The sequence below is a fragment of the Elephantulus edwardii genome, unplaced genomic scaffold (genome assembly GCF_000299155.1).
Source record: "Elephantulus edwardii isolate Elephantulus edwardi_28Jun2011 unplaced genomic scaffold, EleEdw1.0 scaffold00021, whole genome shotgun sequence".
NCBI classification, from domain to species: Eukaryota; Metazoa; Chordata; class Mammalia; order Macroscelidea; family Macroscelididae; genus Elephantulus; species Elephantulus edwardii.
The window spans coordinates 17,416,771-17,430,727 of NW_006399771.1; the positions used below are offsets into that span (position 1 = coordinate 17,416,771).

General features: G+C 37.8%; 1 protein-coding gene across 3 annotated transcripts in view; it reads right to left on the reverse strand.

The window, feature by feature from the left end:
• Positions 1-13,957, reverse strand: part of NAV3 (neuron navigator 3) — a 540,923-nt gene that overhangs the window by 256,896 nt on the left and 270,070 nt on the right. For all 3 annotated transcript variants that reach the window (XM_006882551.1, XM_006882553.1, XM_006882552.1), the window contains exons 10-11: positions 7,893-8,001; positions 6,736-7,119 (exon numbers count right to left, since the gene is read on the reverse strand). In XM_006882551.1, coding sequence (XP_006882613.1) covers positions 6,736-7,119; positions 7,893-8,001 — 493 coding nt within the window. The remainder of the gene's footprint in view (positions 1-6,735; positions 7,120-7,892; positions 8,002-13,957) is intronic.

The window sequence follows — 13,957 nt, forward strand, 5'->3', positions numbered from 1 at the left end:
CGTGGAAGAAAACTAATGTGATCTAGAAGTACAAGGTAGTCATGTTGAGTTCTGCATTTCTGTTTTCACTTTTGAGCTTTGGTGTTGGAGAAGAATGTTGAGGGTACCATGGACTGCTAAGAAAACAAACAGATTCATCCTGGAGAGGGTTAAAGCTTGCTGCTCCTTGGAGGCAAGGATTCTGAGGCTTCGTCTGATATACTTTGGTCATGTTGTAAGGATGGACAGGTCCTTGGAGAGGGACATCATGCTTAGGAGGGTGGAGGGACAGTGCAGGAGGGGAAGACCCTCTATGAGGTGGATTGATTCGGTGACTGGGACAATCGGGATGAGTGTGTCGGAGACAATGAGATTGGCACAGGACAGAGCAGAGTTTAGAGCTGTTGTACATAGGGTCGCTATGAGTCGCAAGTGACTCGACAGCACATAACAACAACAATACTTTCCCTTATATGTTCTATATCTCTATGTTCTTCCCACCAGAGGCTTTATGCTTCTCATTATTCCAGCTTTCTCCTGTATAAGATGACACTCCACATTATACTTCTACTGTGGACACTATTTTTGCTTTTTCATCAACCAGCCTTTATATTTCACTCTCTCCAGCTCTTTCTAACACACACTCATGACGTATATCTGCCTTTTACCAAACAAATCATCTTTCTCTTCTTATGTTCCTCATGGTATCGTTATTTTACCATCTCCTGCTTTTAGAATCCACGCCCTTTGTCTGAAAACTTTGAGTTCCTTTATATATTCATGAGCAGTCCATCATGGTTCCTGTGAATTTTTCCTTTGCAGTGCCTCCCACAGCAATTTTTCTCCCTCCTTCCATCTCCAGAAATGCCATGCCTTCAATCCTAGTGTTATGAGCTTGGGCTAGGATGCTTACAACAGTAATGCCTGAAGTTTATAACTGAGTATCAACCCTCAATCCATTTTGAATGCTTCTTTGAAAATGGTCTCTTAAAACTTGAACTACCACCATATTTTTCTATGTGAATTTTAGATACTTATCAAATTGTTTAGTGTAAACAGTTTAAACTTCTTAGGACAATGATATTGAGGCCAGTCACAATCCTATGTCTTTTATCTTTAAGGGGAAAGATTAAATTCATCTATTGTGCTCCTGAGAATTATATTTACTGAATGACTTCCACCTTCCATATTATTATTTGATTACAAATTTTATCTGTTCAAAATCAATATTTCTTCTCTTATACTTATTTAAATCAAAGCATAAGATTTCAAAGAAATCAAAGATTTCTTTCTCTGATTCAATCTTTTTCTATCTTATGCTGGAATTTGCATAGCATTTTTCCTGTATTTGAACTTTTAAATTAATTTTTATATTTATAAACCTTTTGATATCACACATTAAATTGTAAAGGTTTCTTGAATTCAAGTACCTCTGAATATCAATCTTGTGCATGTGACTGTGTGTATGTGTGTGCACCTGGTATGTACATATGTAATTAAATCTTCAAGCACATATCTTTGAATAGTGAATATAAAATTAATATGCATATATGCACACATTTAAATATACAGAGAAAGAAAAGGCAATCAGAGATAAAGAGGATATAGTGAAGTGGGGGGGAAAAAAATGAGAGGAGAGGGAGAAGAGAGGCCTTGCATCCTAGATACAACCTTGTATCCTATTTCACAATCATCCTTACTGAATGGGGTATTAACTTCCGGGCACTGTAAATCACACTGTATAAACAGTGACTTCTCTCACACTCTCAATGAATAAGTAAAAACAATAATGACAAAACAGTTGCTATATTTCAGAAAATCCGATTTGACTCAAAACTAAGTTGGTCTTCAGGGACAGTACATCACATGAGGTGGATTCGAACTATGTGTCTTTGGGTTATCAGTGTAACTCTTTACCACTATGCCACCAGAGCTCCCTATAGAATTTTAGTATAAATTATAATGCATGTAATGATACTGATGGTGTTGGTAAAGTTAGTGAACCTTTGAACTCTGGTAACCTAGTGGTAAAAAATTACACCGCAAACTCAAAGGCACACAGCTGTAACCCACTAGCTGCTCTGCAGAAGGATGGGTAAAATTTTCCCATATGATTAACAGCTTCTGAAAACCTGCTGGAGGGCCAGCTCTGGGTTGTTTCTGACTGGATGGTACTCAACAACGAAAAGTATAATTGTTCATATTATTTCCTTCATTCCTGATTTTCCAAAGATTTTGCAATTATATCCTATTTATGCTATAATTGTTAGGTGTAGTTACGTAGAGTAAGACCTAAAGCAATCCTATGAACAAGAGATCTAAACCCTGTCTTATCCTGTGCATCCTCAAACTTCCTGATACAGTAGAGTCCATTGTAGCAGTCACTGTCAATCCACCTGCAATGAGTGTCTTCCACTGCTTCACTGACATTCTGCCTTTCTAAACATCATGTGCTCCCCAAGGAACAGCTTCTTCTAGCAATATCCAAAGTATGTGAGACAGAGCTTTATAATCTTTGCCTCCGAGGAACAGTCTGGCTGCACTTTCTCAAGACATTTTTGTTTATTCTTTTTGGCAGTCCACAGGATATTTAGTACTGTTCTCCAACTCCACAGCTCAAAGGCATCATTTCTCCTGTCATCCTTATTCATTGTCCAACTCTCAGATGTAAAACAAGTCATGAGAAAGACAATGGCCTAAATCAGATGCACCTTAGTCCTTATACTGATATCATTAGTACAGCACTTGTCTGTCAGTTTGCTGTACTGGGATAATCTGTGGGTTGCTGTGATATTAAAAGCTATGCCACTAGTGTGCCAAATGCCACAAGATTACTCATGGTAAACAGATTTTAGTACAGTTCTCAGATTAAGACAGACTACACTTATTACAGATAACAAAAAAGGAAGTTTGGATGAGAAAAACCCTCAATATCCATCAGATGGATATGGCCAAAAGGAAAGAGTACCAGAGGAATATCTACCTCTGTTTTACTGAATATGCAAAGGCACTTGACTTTGTGGATTACAACAAATTGTAGGTAACCTTTGAGAAGAATGGGAATCACAGAACACTTGATTGTGCTCATGCAAAACCTATACTTGGACCAGGAAGCAATCCTCAGAAGAAAGCAAGGAACACTGCATGGTTCAAAATCAGGAAAGGACTGTGTCAGGGATAAATCTTGTCTCCATACTTTTTCAAGCTATATACAGAATGGATCACTCTGGTGGCTAGGCTTTATGAAGAGGACTGTGGTATCAAGGTTGGAGAAAGACTCATCAACCACCTCCATTATGCAAACAACATAACCTTGCTTGCTGAAACTGAGAAGGACCTTAAGTGTTTGCTGCAGAAGGTCAAGCACTGTAGTTTTCTTTCTTTTTTTTTGTTTGCTGCTTTTTGGTTTTTTGATATGTGTGCGTGTGTGTGTGTTTGTGTGTGTGTGTGTGTGTGTGTGTGTACCATCAGCTATCACAGACCTCTATAGAGTACAGAAAAGCAACGGCGTCAGGCTGGAGACTAGGTGTGCCTGATCTGGACTATAGTCTTCGCAACTGTGTGTTATGCATCAGAGAGCTGGACAGTGAGTAGGGGTGATAGAAAGAGAATTTATACCTTTGAGCTGTGATGCTGGGGAAGAATGCTGAATATACTAGGGACTGCTAGGAGAACAAACAGGTTTATCATGGTGAAGTTGAAGTTGGGCTGCTCCTTGGAGGCAAGAATTCTGACACTTTGTCTGACATACTTTGGGTATGTTGCAAGGAGGGACCAGTTCTTGGGGAGGTAATGTTTGTTCTCCCAAACAACATGTTTGGGAGAGTGGAGGGACAGAGTAGGAGAGGAAGATCCTCAATGAGATGGATCAATTCAGTGATTAGGATGATGAGAGTAAGTGTGTCAGAGACAATGAGGTTGGCACAGGGTAGAGCAGGATTTAGGGCTTTTGCACATAGGGTTGCTATGAGTCACAAGCAACTCGACAGACATAACAACAACAACCATCTCATCAGATCTGATTGGCACAGGAGGAGACTGTCTCTCCTTCTGTAGTGTAGTGTCTGGGAGATTTGAACTGCATGCAAGCACTGTAGTTTTCAAAATGGATCGAAGCTCAATATCAAGAAAACAAATATCCTCACCACTGGTCCAATTGGCAGCAACATGATAAAGGAAGAGGAGACTGAGTTTGTTAACAATTTCAGTTTGCTTGGCTCTACAGTCAATATTCTTGGCACCAGCGATCAGGAAATCAAAAGATTAATTGCACTGGGAAAATCTGCTGTCAGGAATCCCTGTCAGTCTAGAGACTGAGGTGCACCTGATTCAGGCCATGGTCTTTGCAATTACTTGCTATACATTAGAGAGTTGTACAATGACTAAGGAAGCCAGAACTGTTGATGCCTTTGAGTTGTGGTGGCCTCGAACCATGTGCCTTCAGGATTGCAGTGCAGCTCCTTGCCATTAGACCACCAGAGCTCCCTAACTTAAGGCTTAGACTATTAAAATAAAATTTCCTTTTACCCAGTTGTTAGTTATTGTCAAGTTAACTATACCACATATGACTCTATGAACCACAAATCTGAACTTCTCTCTATCCTGTGCTGCCTTTAGGATCTCTGATATGCTGGGATCCATCCGTCTCTATAAGGCTAGTTAACTTTAATTCACTGTTAGATTTTAGAATATCAGGGCAGGACAGTAGATCTCTTCAAAAGCTATTTTGAGCATTCCAACATCTGGTCACAAAATCACCAATCAAAATCAAGTTTTTTTATGAATTAGAATAGGAAGGACAACCCATATAGAAGAATTATCTTTTCACACTGGTCCATAAGGACAGAGAGTATTTAAAGGATTACATTAACTTAAAAATGATAAAGTTGATTTAAATGAGTTTTCAAATGTTACAAAAGTTGATATAAAGTTAGGCAACTCTTAAGTTTATAAGAAAAAGTGTGGCTTTGTCTTATTGATTTTCCCATTTTCTTAGAATTATGTAATTGCAATCAGTCAGGCTCTATTTATTTGACAGAAATAAAAATAATCACTTCATATGAGTTATTAGGGGTTGGGTAGTTACATAAAAAAAGTGTCTTCAAAGCCCTTACAAGGAATGTAGTAACAAGATGTGTGAGAAATGAGAGTTGCAACTACTGCCATAGTAGTTTTAATACAATATCTCATTGCCTCCATTCAGATTCATTCTCTGATTTGACACAATAATCCAAATCACTAACATACTCTAATCATGAGATTTTTGGGATGTGTAATATACTATGGGAATGAGGACTGGCATCCATTTCCATATCTTGCTTCTGGAAACCCTATGGACCTGGAGAAAGGATGAAAGACACCCAAGCATCGAGGACTCTCCTTCATAGGGTTGCTATGAGTCGCCTGTGACTCGACGGCACTTAACAACAACAACAACACCAACACCACCACCACCACCAACAACAACATACTATGATGGATTTGGAAGCAGAAGTGACATCCATTTCCTAAGTAACATGCCTCCCAAAACTCTATGAACTTTGATAAATGTCTATAGTTGTAGAGGGGCTTCATGGGGTTGCTATGAGTTGTGCTCAACTCGAAGGAAATCAACAAAAACAACAACGGAAAGAGGAGAAAAAAGGTGTACTGTTTGGTGGGTTTTGTTTTTTTTTTTTCACATGTCTTATACCACTTAAGAAGAATAATAGATTAAAACATTTAACTCTAGGAAACAACTTTTTTTTTTCTAGGAAACAACTTAAGTGAACGGATAGAGAAGCTGTGGTATATTCACACAATGGAGTACTATGCTGCATTGAAAAACAAGGAACTCATGCAATATTATTCAAAATGGGTGACCCTGGAGGACATTATGCTTAGTGAAGTATCTCAGTCACAAAAGGACAAATACTACATGATGCCACTGTTGTAAAACAGGACTGACATCGAGGTTGGGGGAAGACTCAGAAAGACAGGTTAAATAATGTATACTGCATTGAAACAGATGAGGGAGGAAACTGTTTAAAAGGGATATGTGATTGGGTATTATTGTCATGACAGGAGTCCCGAACAAAGCCTGCTTAGTGGAGTGGACCTGGGGGGAGGGATTGTAAAACAATGGAAGAATTTTTCTTTTACTTCTCAAAGAGGAGAGTGTACTGAGGGGGAGAGGAGCAGGGAGAAAAGCGCAATAATGAATGAATGAAAATCCAAAGTATTTGTAAATTTTCATTAAAATTAACTAAAAAAATGATAAAAAAACCCAAAACCCATTTAACTCTAAAATATTTTTTCTCTTGAAGTTTAATTGGAGGTATAGAGTTGAAAAAATGTTCGACAATATCTGTTCCTCAAAGCAGCTCCAGGCAGCTCTGAGGGGCCAAATGAGAAAACTCAAGCAGCACAGAAACTCCTTCTGTCTTCTTCCCACACCCTGCACTACAAAAATCTGTTATTTATAAGTCTCGTGAAAAACACTCCAAAAGAAAAAAACCAGACTAAAACCACAGGCCTAGTATATAACTAACAATAGAAAATTTCAGCAGTATACAAACAAAATAATTAATAGAAACATTGGATCTTCTACTCTGATGAATGAACAGAAGAGGTCTGAAATAACACATAAAACTTCAGATTTCTCACATTTCCTAATAATTTAGTGAACCAGCCTACATGTTCTTCTAGTGTAACTAGTACATCCAGTCGACCATCTGCTGCTTTATATGATGCTGGTAGGAGACCAGGGCCACTCACCCACTATTGATGTCATCAGCCCTGAGACTTTTCCCAAGGATATCGCCATCGCTCATATATCCACCCACATCAACTTCAGCAGATATATCCAGGTCACTGCTTGCTTTTTCACTCATGTCAATCTGGGACATGTTTCCCAGCCGAGAGACAGCAGCTCGACGAAGAGGCGTCGTATACATGAACCTTGAGGGATCTGTGTGGATGAAACGGCTGGTCCCGCTGCGAGGGTAGCCAGCACCGAGAGAGGGTGCATCTCCAGCCTGAAGTCGAGGACAAGCCTGGCCCAGCCTCCAGGTCATGGGAGTGGGTCGGCTTGTCAAGCTGGGTATGGTCCTTCCATTCACCTCTGTTGTCACCGTGCTGTCAAATGTCGTTTCCAGAGTGCTGTCAGATAAAATGGAGAAATTACTCTACTGGGCTTTACCAGAGGGCACAGACCAAGCACGCATAAAGACAGGAAGGGGGGGGATTGAGAGTCAGTTCTAAGAAGCATGTTATTTTCATGAAAGCCAAATGAAATGTTTATTTTGAGATCCTAATCATCTCCTCAAATGTCAAGATGTGGAAAAGGGGCAGGCATTTTCTTCTGTTTTCGGTTGTAGTTTTGGTTTTCAAAAGACAGGCCATTGTCCATTTCAGATAAAACAAAATGTTATTCTTCATTCTAAACAAATCATTACATTTTAACCCTCTGTGACCCTCCCATAACTTTTCTGAAGCTAGCAACAATTATATTAGGAAGTCTCCTAGCACTTCTATCAGAGAGGCCTTTCAATTGTAACCTTTCCGGATTCTCTGGGGCAGACAATAAAGTCCATTTTACTTTAAAAAATTGCACGCTGCTCGGCTAGTTGCAGTACTGAACTCAGTTTTAATGAACAATAATTCCACCAAAGATGAGAAGAATAGAAAAAAACAACAGCAGTGAAAATACAAAGACAGTACTAGACCTAAAACTCTAGGAATGTGGTGTTTTTTTAAATTTTATTTTTGAGGATTCAGTGTAAGATATTTATGATTTGAGTTGATGGCCATGTAAAGTTTATGTGCAAAAATAATGTGTAACTACAATTCCTTCTCTATAATTATAGTCATTAAACTATTAATTGCATTTCAAACAATGTAATGACTCAAAAGTGTGCATAATTAAGAATAACCTGTGGCTTATCTGGGTCCCACGAAGACTTGACATTGTCTCTTCTAAATTCTGCCTCAAATCTGCTATATTTTTAACTGTTCTCATTCTTCTTGTTTCAGGATCCTCACCTAGAAAAACAGTGAATGCATACAAATTTATATGGTAGTACATTTGCTATTCAAGGCACTTACTGCTTTCCTAATGCATCGCAGGAGACTCAACCAACAACATTCTGTGACAGGTTTGGAAGCAGGAGTGGCATCCACTTCCTAAACAACTTGCTTCTGGAAACTCTCTGAACTTTGATAAATGTCAATCGTGGTAGAGGAGCTTCAGGCCTTTTGTCAAAGGGTCACTATGCTCGGCTCAAAGGCAATCAACAACAACACAATGATTACTTATATAAAATCTCTAAACAAAAAATATTTACATACTATAAATTTCTTTTTTGTACAGTGAAAAAAAAAAGATGCAGGGGATATCCTAAGTAACAATTTTCATCTGAAAAATGTAATTCCTCTTCCTCCAAACAAGTGTGAAAGAAACCAAACATGGTACCAACAATAATTATGCTGCCTAATTTTTAATTTTTGAGAGAGTAATTTGGAAATATTGGACAGTTCTCAATGCTATTGAAATGAATTTGATAAATTGGAAATTATTTATATTATGTTTCCATCTAAGCAATTATTTCTAAATATATGTAGAACCATTGAGATAAACTTGTCTTATACAGTAAATATACATTTAGACTCTGATAAATAAGAGAGAAACATCAGTGGCAAGAAGTTGCACCGAGAATTATCTCAGTCACAAAAGGACAAATATTGCATAGGGCCACTGTTGTAAGACGGGACTGACATCGGGGTTGAGGAAAGACAAAGAAGGAGGGGATGAATGATGTATACTGCATTAAAGCAGATGAGGGAAGAGAACTGTTTAAAAGGGATATCTGATTGGGTACTATTGTCATGACAGGAGTCCAGAATGAAGGCTGAACAGTGAAGTGGACTTGGGGAAGGGATTGCATAACAATGAAAGAGTTTTTCTTTTACTTTTCAAGGAGAAGAGTGAACTGAGGGGGGAGGGAGTGGACAGGGAGAAAAGTACAAAAATGAATAAATGGAAATCCAAAGTCTCTGTAAACTTTCATTAAAATTAATTAAAAAAAAAAAAAACCAACAAAGAACCAAGAAGCTGCATTGATAGCCTGAATGATTCAAATCCACCAGCTGCTCTGTGGAAGAAGGATGGACAATATCCTCCTGTTCTAGTTACTTCCTCTGAAAACCGCTGGAGGGCCAGCTATGAATGGGTTCTGACTGGAGGGTACACAACAGTGACAACAGTGGTGTTATAAGGGAGCTCTGGTGGTGTGGTCTGTAGGGAGATGCCCTGCTAACCCAAGAGGGGCACCTCTTTGATGCTCCTAATCCATCAGCAGATCTGTAGGAGAAAGATGGGTACTATCTTCCTGCGAGAGTAAAAGCCTCAGAAACCTTCCTGAGGATCAGCTGAGTCAGTTCCAATTGAACAGCCATGCATTTGAGTTTAAATCACTTTAAGGTCTTTTCTTTCATTAGGCTTATGGGTCAAGGCTTTAGTTTTCATTCTTTCTGATTTGTTGCCCACAAGGTCACTATGAGTCATGCACAACTCAATGGCACTTAAGAACAACATCAACAAGAAGGAAATTAAACTCGCATGCTCTGAAATTAGATTTCAAATAAAGTAGTAGGCATTAAAGCTAAAATACATCCAGTGGGTATAAAAACAAACAGTAATACAAATGCTAGCCTTAGAGTCAATCTCTATCATTTAGGGTCAGAAATACCACTAAATAATTTTATGGCCTGGAAGTGGTTCTTGCACCAATGGTAGTAGATGCTGGTGGGTCTAGACATGGGAGGAGAGAAGTTGAAACGGGGTTTTTATTTCATTCACTCTGGAATCAGGAGGTAAAAAGAGAAAGAATAAGAAAAGAGGACATTAGAGTGCATGAGTTAAGTAAAAGGAAGGATATGAAAAAGGAGGAAAACAGTGGAGATAAAAGGAAGAAATTAAAAGAGAAAGAAAAGGAGATCTTAAGTAAAAAGAAAAGATGACAATTCAGTATGTATTTAATCACACTCAGAAAACTTCCACATAAATAATCAAGCCAATATATCTGACTCTTTAATGAGGTAATTTTCTTCCTTTCATTCATACCAGATTTTTAACAAATGTATATTTAACTTTTATAATCACAAAGTTACAGAGCTCTGGTGGCCTAGTGGTAACAAGATGTGCTGCAATCCCAAAGGCACATGGTTCAAATCCACCAGCTCCAAAGGAGAAGAATGGGCATTCTCCTCCCATGAAATTTACTGCCTCTGAAAAAACCATTGGAAGGTCAGCTATGAGTCCGTTCATCTCAAAGGCAAACACCAAGAACAATCATAGCATCTGTGGAAATTTCCAAGATTGTCTTATTGAATTTTTTGTTATTGCTTTATGTTTGTTTTTCTTTTCACATATTTTTTAAATTTATTTATTAATTTAAATGGAAGTTCCAGTTATTCATTGTTACCCTTTTCTTTCTGCCCATCCCCTCCCTCCCAAATCACTCGTCTCCTTGAAAAGAAAAAGGGAAACTCTTTCATTGTTATGCAATCCCTCCCCTCAAGTTCACTCCACTATGCAGCCTTCACTTCGGACTTCTGTAATGACAAGAATACCCATTCATGTATCCCTTTTAAACAGTTCTCTCCCTCATCTGTTTCAATGTAATATACATAATTCCTCCCCTCCTTTTCTATCTTCTCTCAACCCTGATGTCAGTCAGTGGCCCTATGTAATACTTGTCCTTTTGTGACAGAGATATTTCACTCAGTATAATGCCTTCCAGGGTCATCCACTTTGCATAATATTTCATGAGTTCCTTGTTTTTCAATGCTGCATAGTATTTCATTGTGTGAATATGCCCGAGCTTCTCTATCCATTTGTTTGTTGATGGGCACTTGTGTTGTTTCTAGCCCTTTGCTATTGTGAACAAAGATGCAAAAAACATGGGTGTGCATATGTCTGCCTGGGTGGCAGTTATGGTTTCTTTAGAGTACATTCCCAGTAGTAGAATTGCTGGGTCAAATGGTATTTCTATTTGCAACATCTGAGAAAGCACCATACAGCCTTCCATAGTGGTTGCACCATTTTACTCCCAATAGAGAATGAGGATTCCGGTTTCTCCACAACCTCACCAGCATTTTATGTTTGCTGTTCTGTTAGATTTTGCTGTTCTTTTGGGGTGAGATGATATCTCCTAGTTGTTTTGTGTTGAAATTTTTAAATAAATTTTTTATTTTATACTGCTTTGCTTATAAAGGTTGTATACAATATTTTTTACACCTGATCTTTCCTGTTTCCTTTACCCACCTCTCCCTCTACCCATCAAATTGTGTGATTTTATGATTACCTGCCCTGCCCACCCTCACCTCTTTGATCCTACCCTCCCCCTTGGAGCCTCATACATGGTTTACTAGTAATCTTTCTATTTCTTTAATAATGATTATATAGAACATTTGTCCTTATGGGACTGAGTTAGTTCACTATCTAACTAAGAGCATACTGCTCTTCAGTCTCTCTGAAATTATGCATTGATATCTTCTGTGACTTGTTATGTGCTGTTTAATTGCTTGAGACTCATAATAACCCTATGTATAAGATCCCTAAACCCTGCTGTGGCCTACGGGTCAGTTCCTACTCGGTAGTACACAACAAATGACAACATTCCTTATCCTACATGGTTGCTAAAATAATAACCATTCTATTGTCAGACTGTAAATATCTTCCCATTAACTTAAAAACTTCTTGTGCAATCAAAATTTGCTTTTATGCATACAGAACACATATTTTGTATAGCAATTCAAGTCAAGTAATTTTTATCTTTATAGAAATTCTTTTAAATCTGATTGTTATAAACCCTTTAGACTTTGACCATTATCCCTTTGGAAATCTTGCTTATCATTCTCCCTTTATTTTTTTCTTTTTTCTTTTTCATCATTCTCCCTTTAAATAAATTGTTCTTATGTGTCATGGAATTAGAAACAACTCATAGCTGGAGGTCACCATCCAGTAGGTTTTCAGAAGCTGTAAACTGCATGAGAGAAGACTGTCCATCTTCCTCCTCGGAGCAGCTGGTGGATTTGAACCATTTGCCTTTGGGTTGGCAGTGCAACTCCTTATCACTTCTTCTTCTTGTTAAGTGTCATTAAGTTAAACATGGCTCATAGAGACTCTATGAACCACAGAGTTGAACCCTGTCCTAGTCTATTCCATCTTCATCTCGGACCCACTTGAGCCCATTGCAGCATCATGTCAACCCATCCAGTTGAAGTTGTTCCTCTTTGCTGGCCCCTCCCCCGACCTTTCTAAGCACAATGTTCCTTCCTTAGCTCTTGCTGAGAACTGTTGAATTGGAACCAATCTAGTAACTGACACACCACCAGTAGGTTTTAAGAAGAAGTAAATCACAGGGGAGGAGAATGCCCATGTTGCAGATTTGTACCACATACCTTTGGTTGATAGCTTAATGCCTTAACACTAGGGCCATCAGAATTCCCTTTTGAATATAGTAAAATGCATTTGAGAAATGACTACAAAGAAAACCGCTTTTCACTTCCAAATAATCTATCAAGATGCAAAAGATCAAGGAAAATGTTGAAAAAGTTTGAAGATTGATAAAGAAATATCAATAAACTCCAGGGGAACAGAAGTGATGAGATTTCAGTCAAACTTGGCCAAAACAAATAATGACAAAAGACACAAAACTGATGAAGTCTTAAACTGAGAATTTAGTATATGCGATCATATTGAATAGAGAGAATTAGATCCCCAGGGAGAGTAAAAGAGAAATAATAAAAAGAAAAAAATGTTTATATGACTTTTTTTGCAAGTAGAGATGATACAAGCCATCGGGTTTAAGTTCTTAGAATATATCACTACCATTCCTTTTTTTTGATCACTTCCCCACTGAGAACATTTTCAAGTTATATCTAACTCACTTGCAAACTGACATAATGACATTGCATTAGTTTCAGAGTCTTTCCTTTACATAAACTTTAAGAATATTGTTAATGTGTCTAGCCATTCAGTTCCACAACATATTTTACTTCATCTCTTTTTAAATCCCTTCTTGTGATCCAATAGTCATCTTAGATTAATGGATTCTTCCAGTTGAATCCACTGTTTCTCATGCTTCAGAACCGTAATCTCCTTCCCTCCTTTGAGCTTTTTTAAATCATAACATCCATACATGACCTTGAACCACTCATGGCCATCAGACAAATATTTCTTTTCCTCCCAACACCTTTTGAGCAAAACATATTTGCTGTTTTTCCCAAGTCTTGAACAAATACAGCAAACTCAAAAATTACTACCTGAAATGTTTTCATTGACCCATGAAAGGTAAAGGAAGACTGAATGCATTTTAAAAAAAAGACTCTAAGGATTTGCCAGTCTGAAAGAGCATATAAATTTGTATTTTAATGATATATAAAGGCCCTTTTTGGTGAAAGGGAGAAGCACATCACTGACAAATTCAAACACAATAGCACACACAAAAAATTAAAAGCTTATTAACTCATGAAAGTTAACAGAGTGCATTTGAAAATATTAATCACATAAATGCATCTTTTCCCACTTGCATAATTTAAAAGTTAATTATTATTCCTTTAGGTGGCTTCCCATGTGTCAGACACAATAGTAGGCGTTTCCACACATTTTTCATGACAGTATGTTGTGAAATTCACGTGAGTTTTTAACATTGTGCAAATTGCTTCCTCATTACTTATAAGTTCTTCTCTATGGATAGAGCCCAGAATAGACTCCCTCATTTTTCCACATCATTTTTTAGTGACAGGTAAATCACTTAATCTGTATAGTCTTGCTCCTATTTTCAGGTCATTTAGTGTGAAATTAAATTATGTATCTGTGGACGAGACTCCTAGAGAATTATGCCCTTTATACCATCCATATCATAAAGTTATTAACTAGAGCTGCCTGATTTGTTCTGAAAAGAACTCTAATTTTATTGAGGATACAATTATT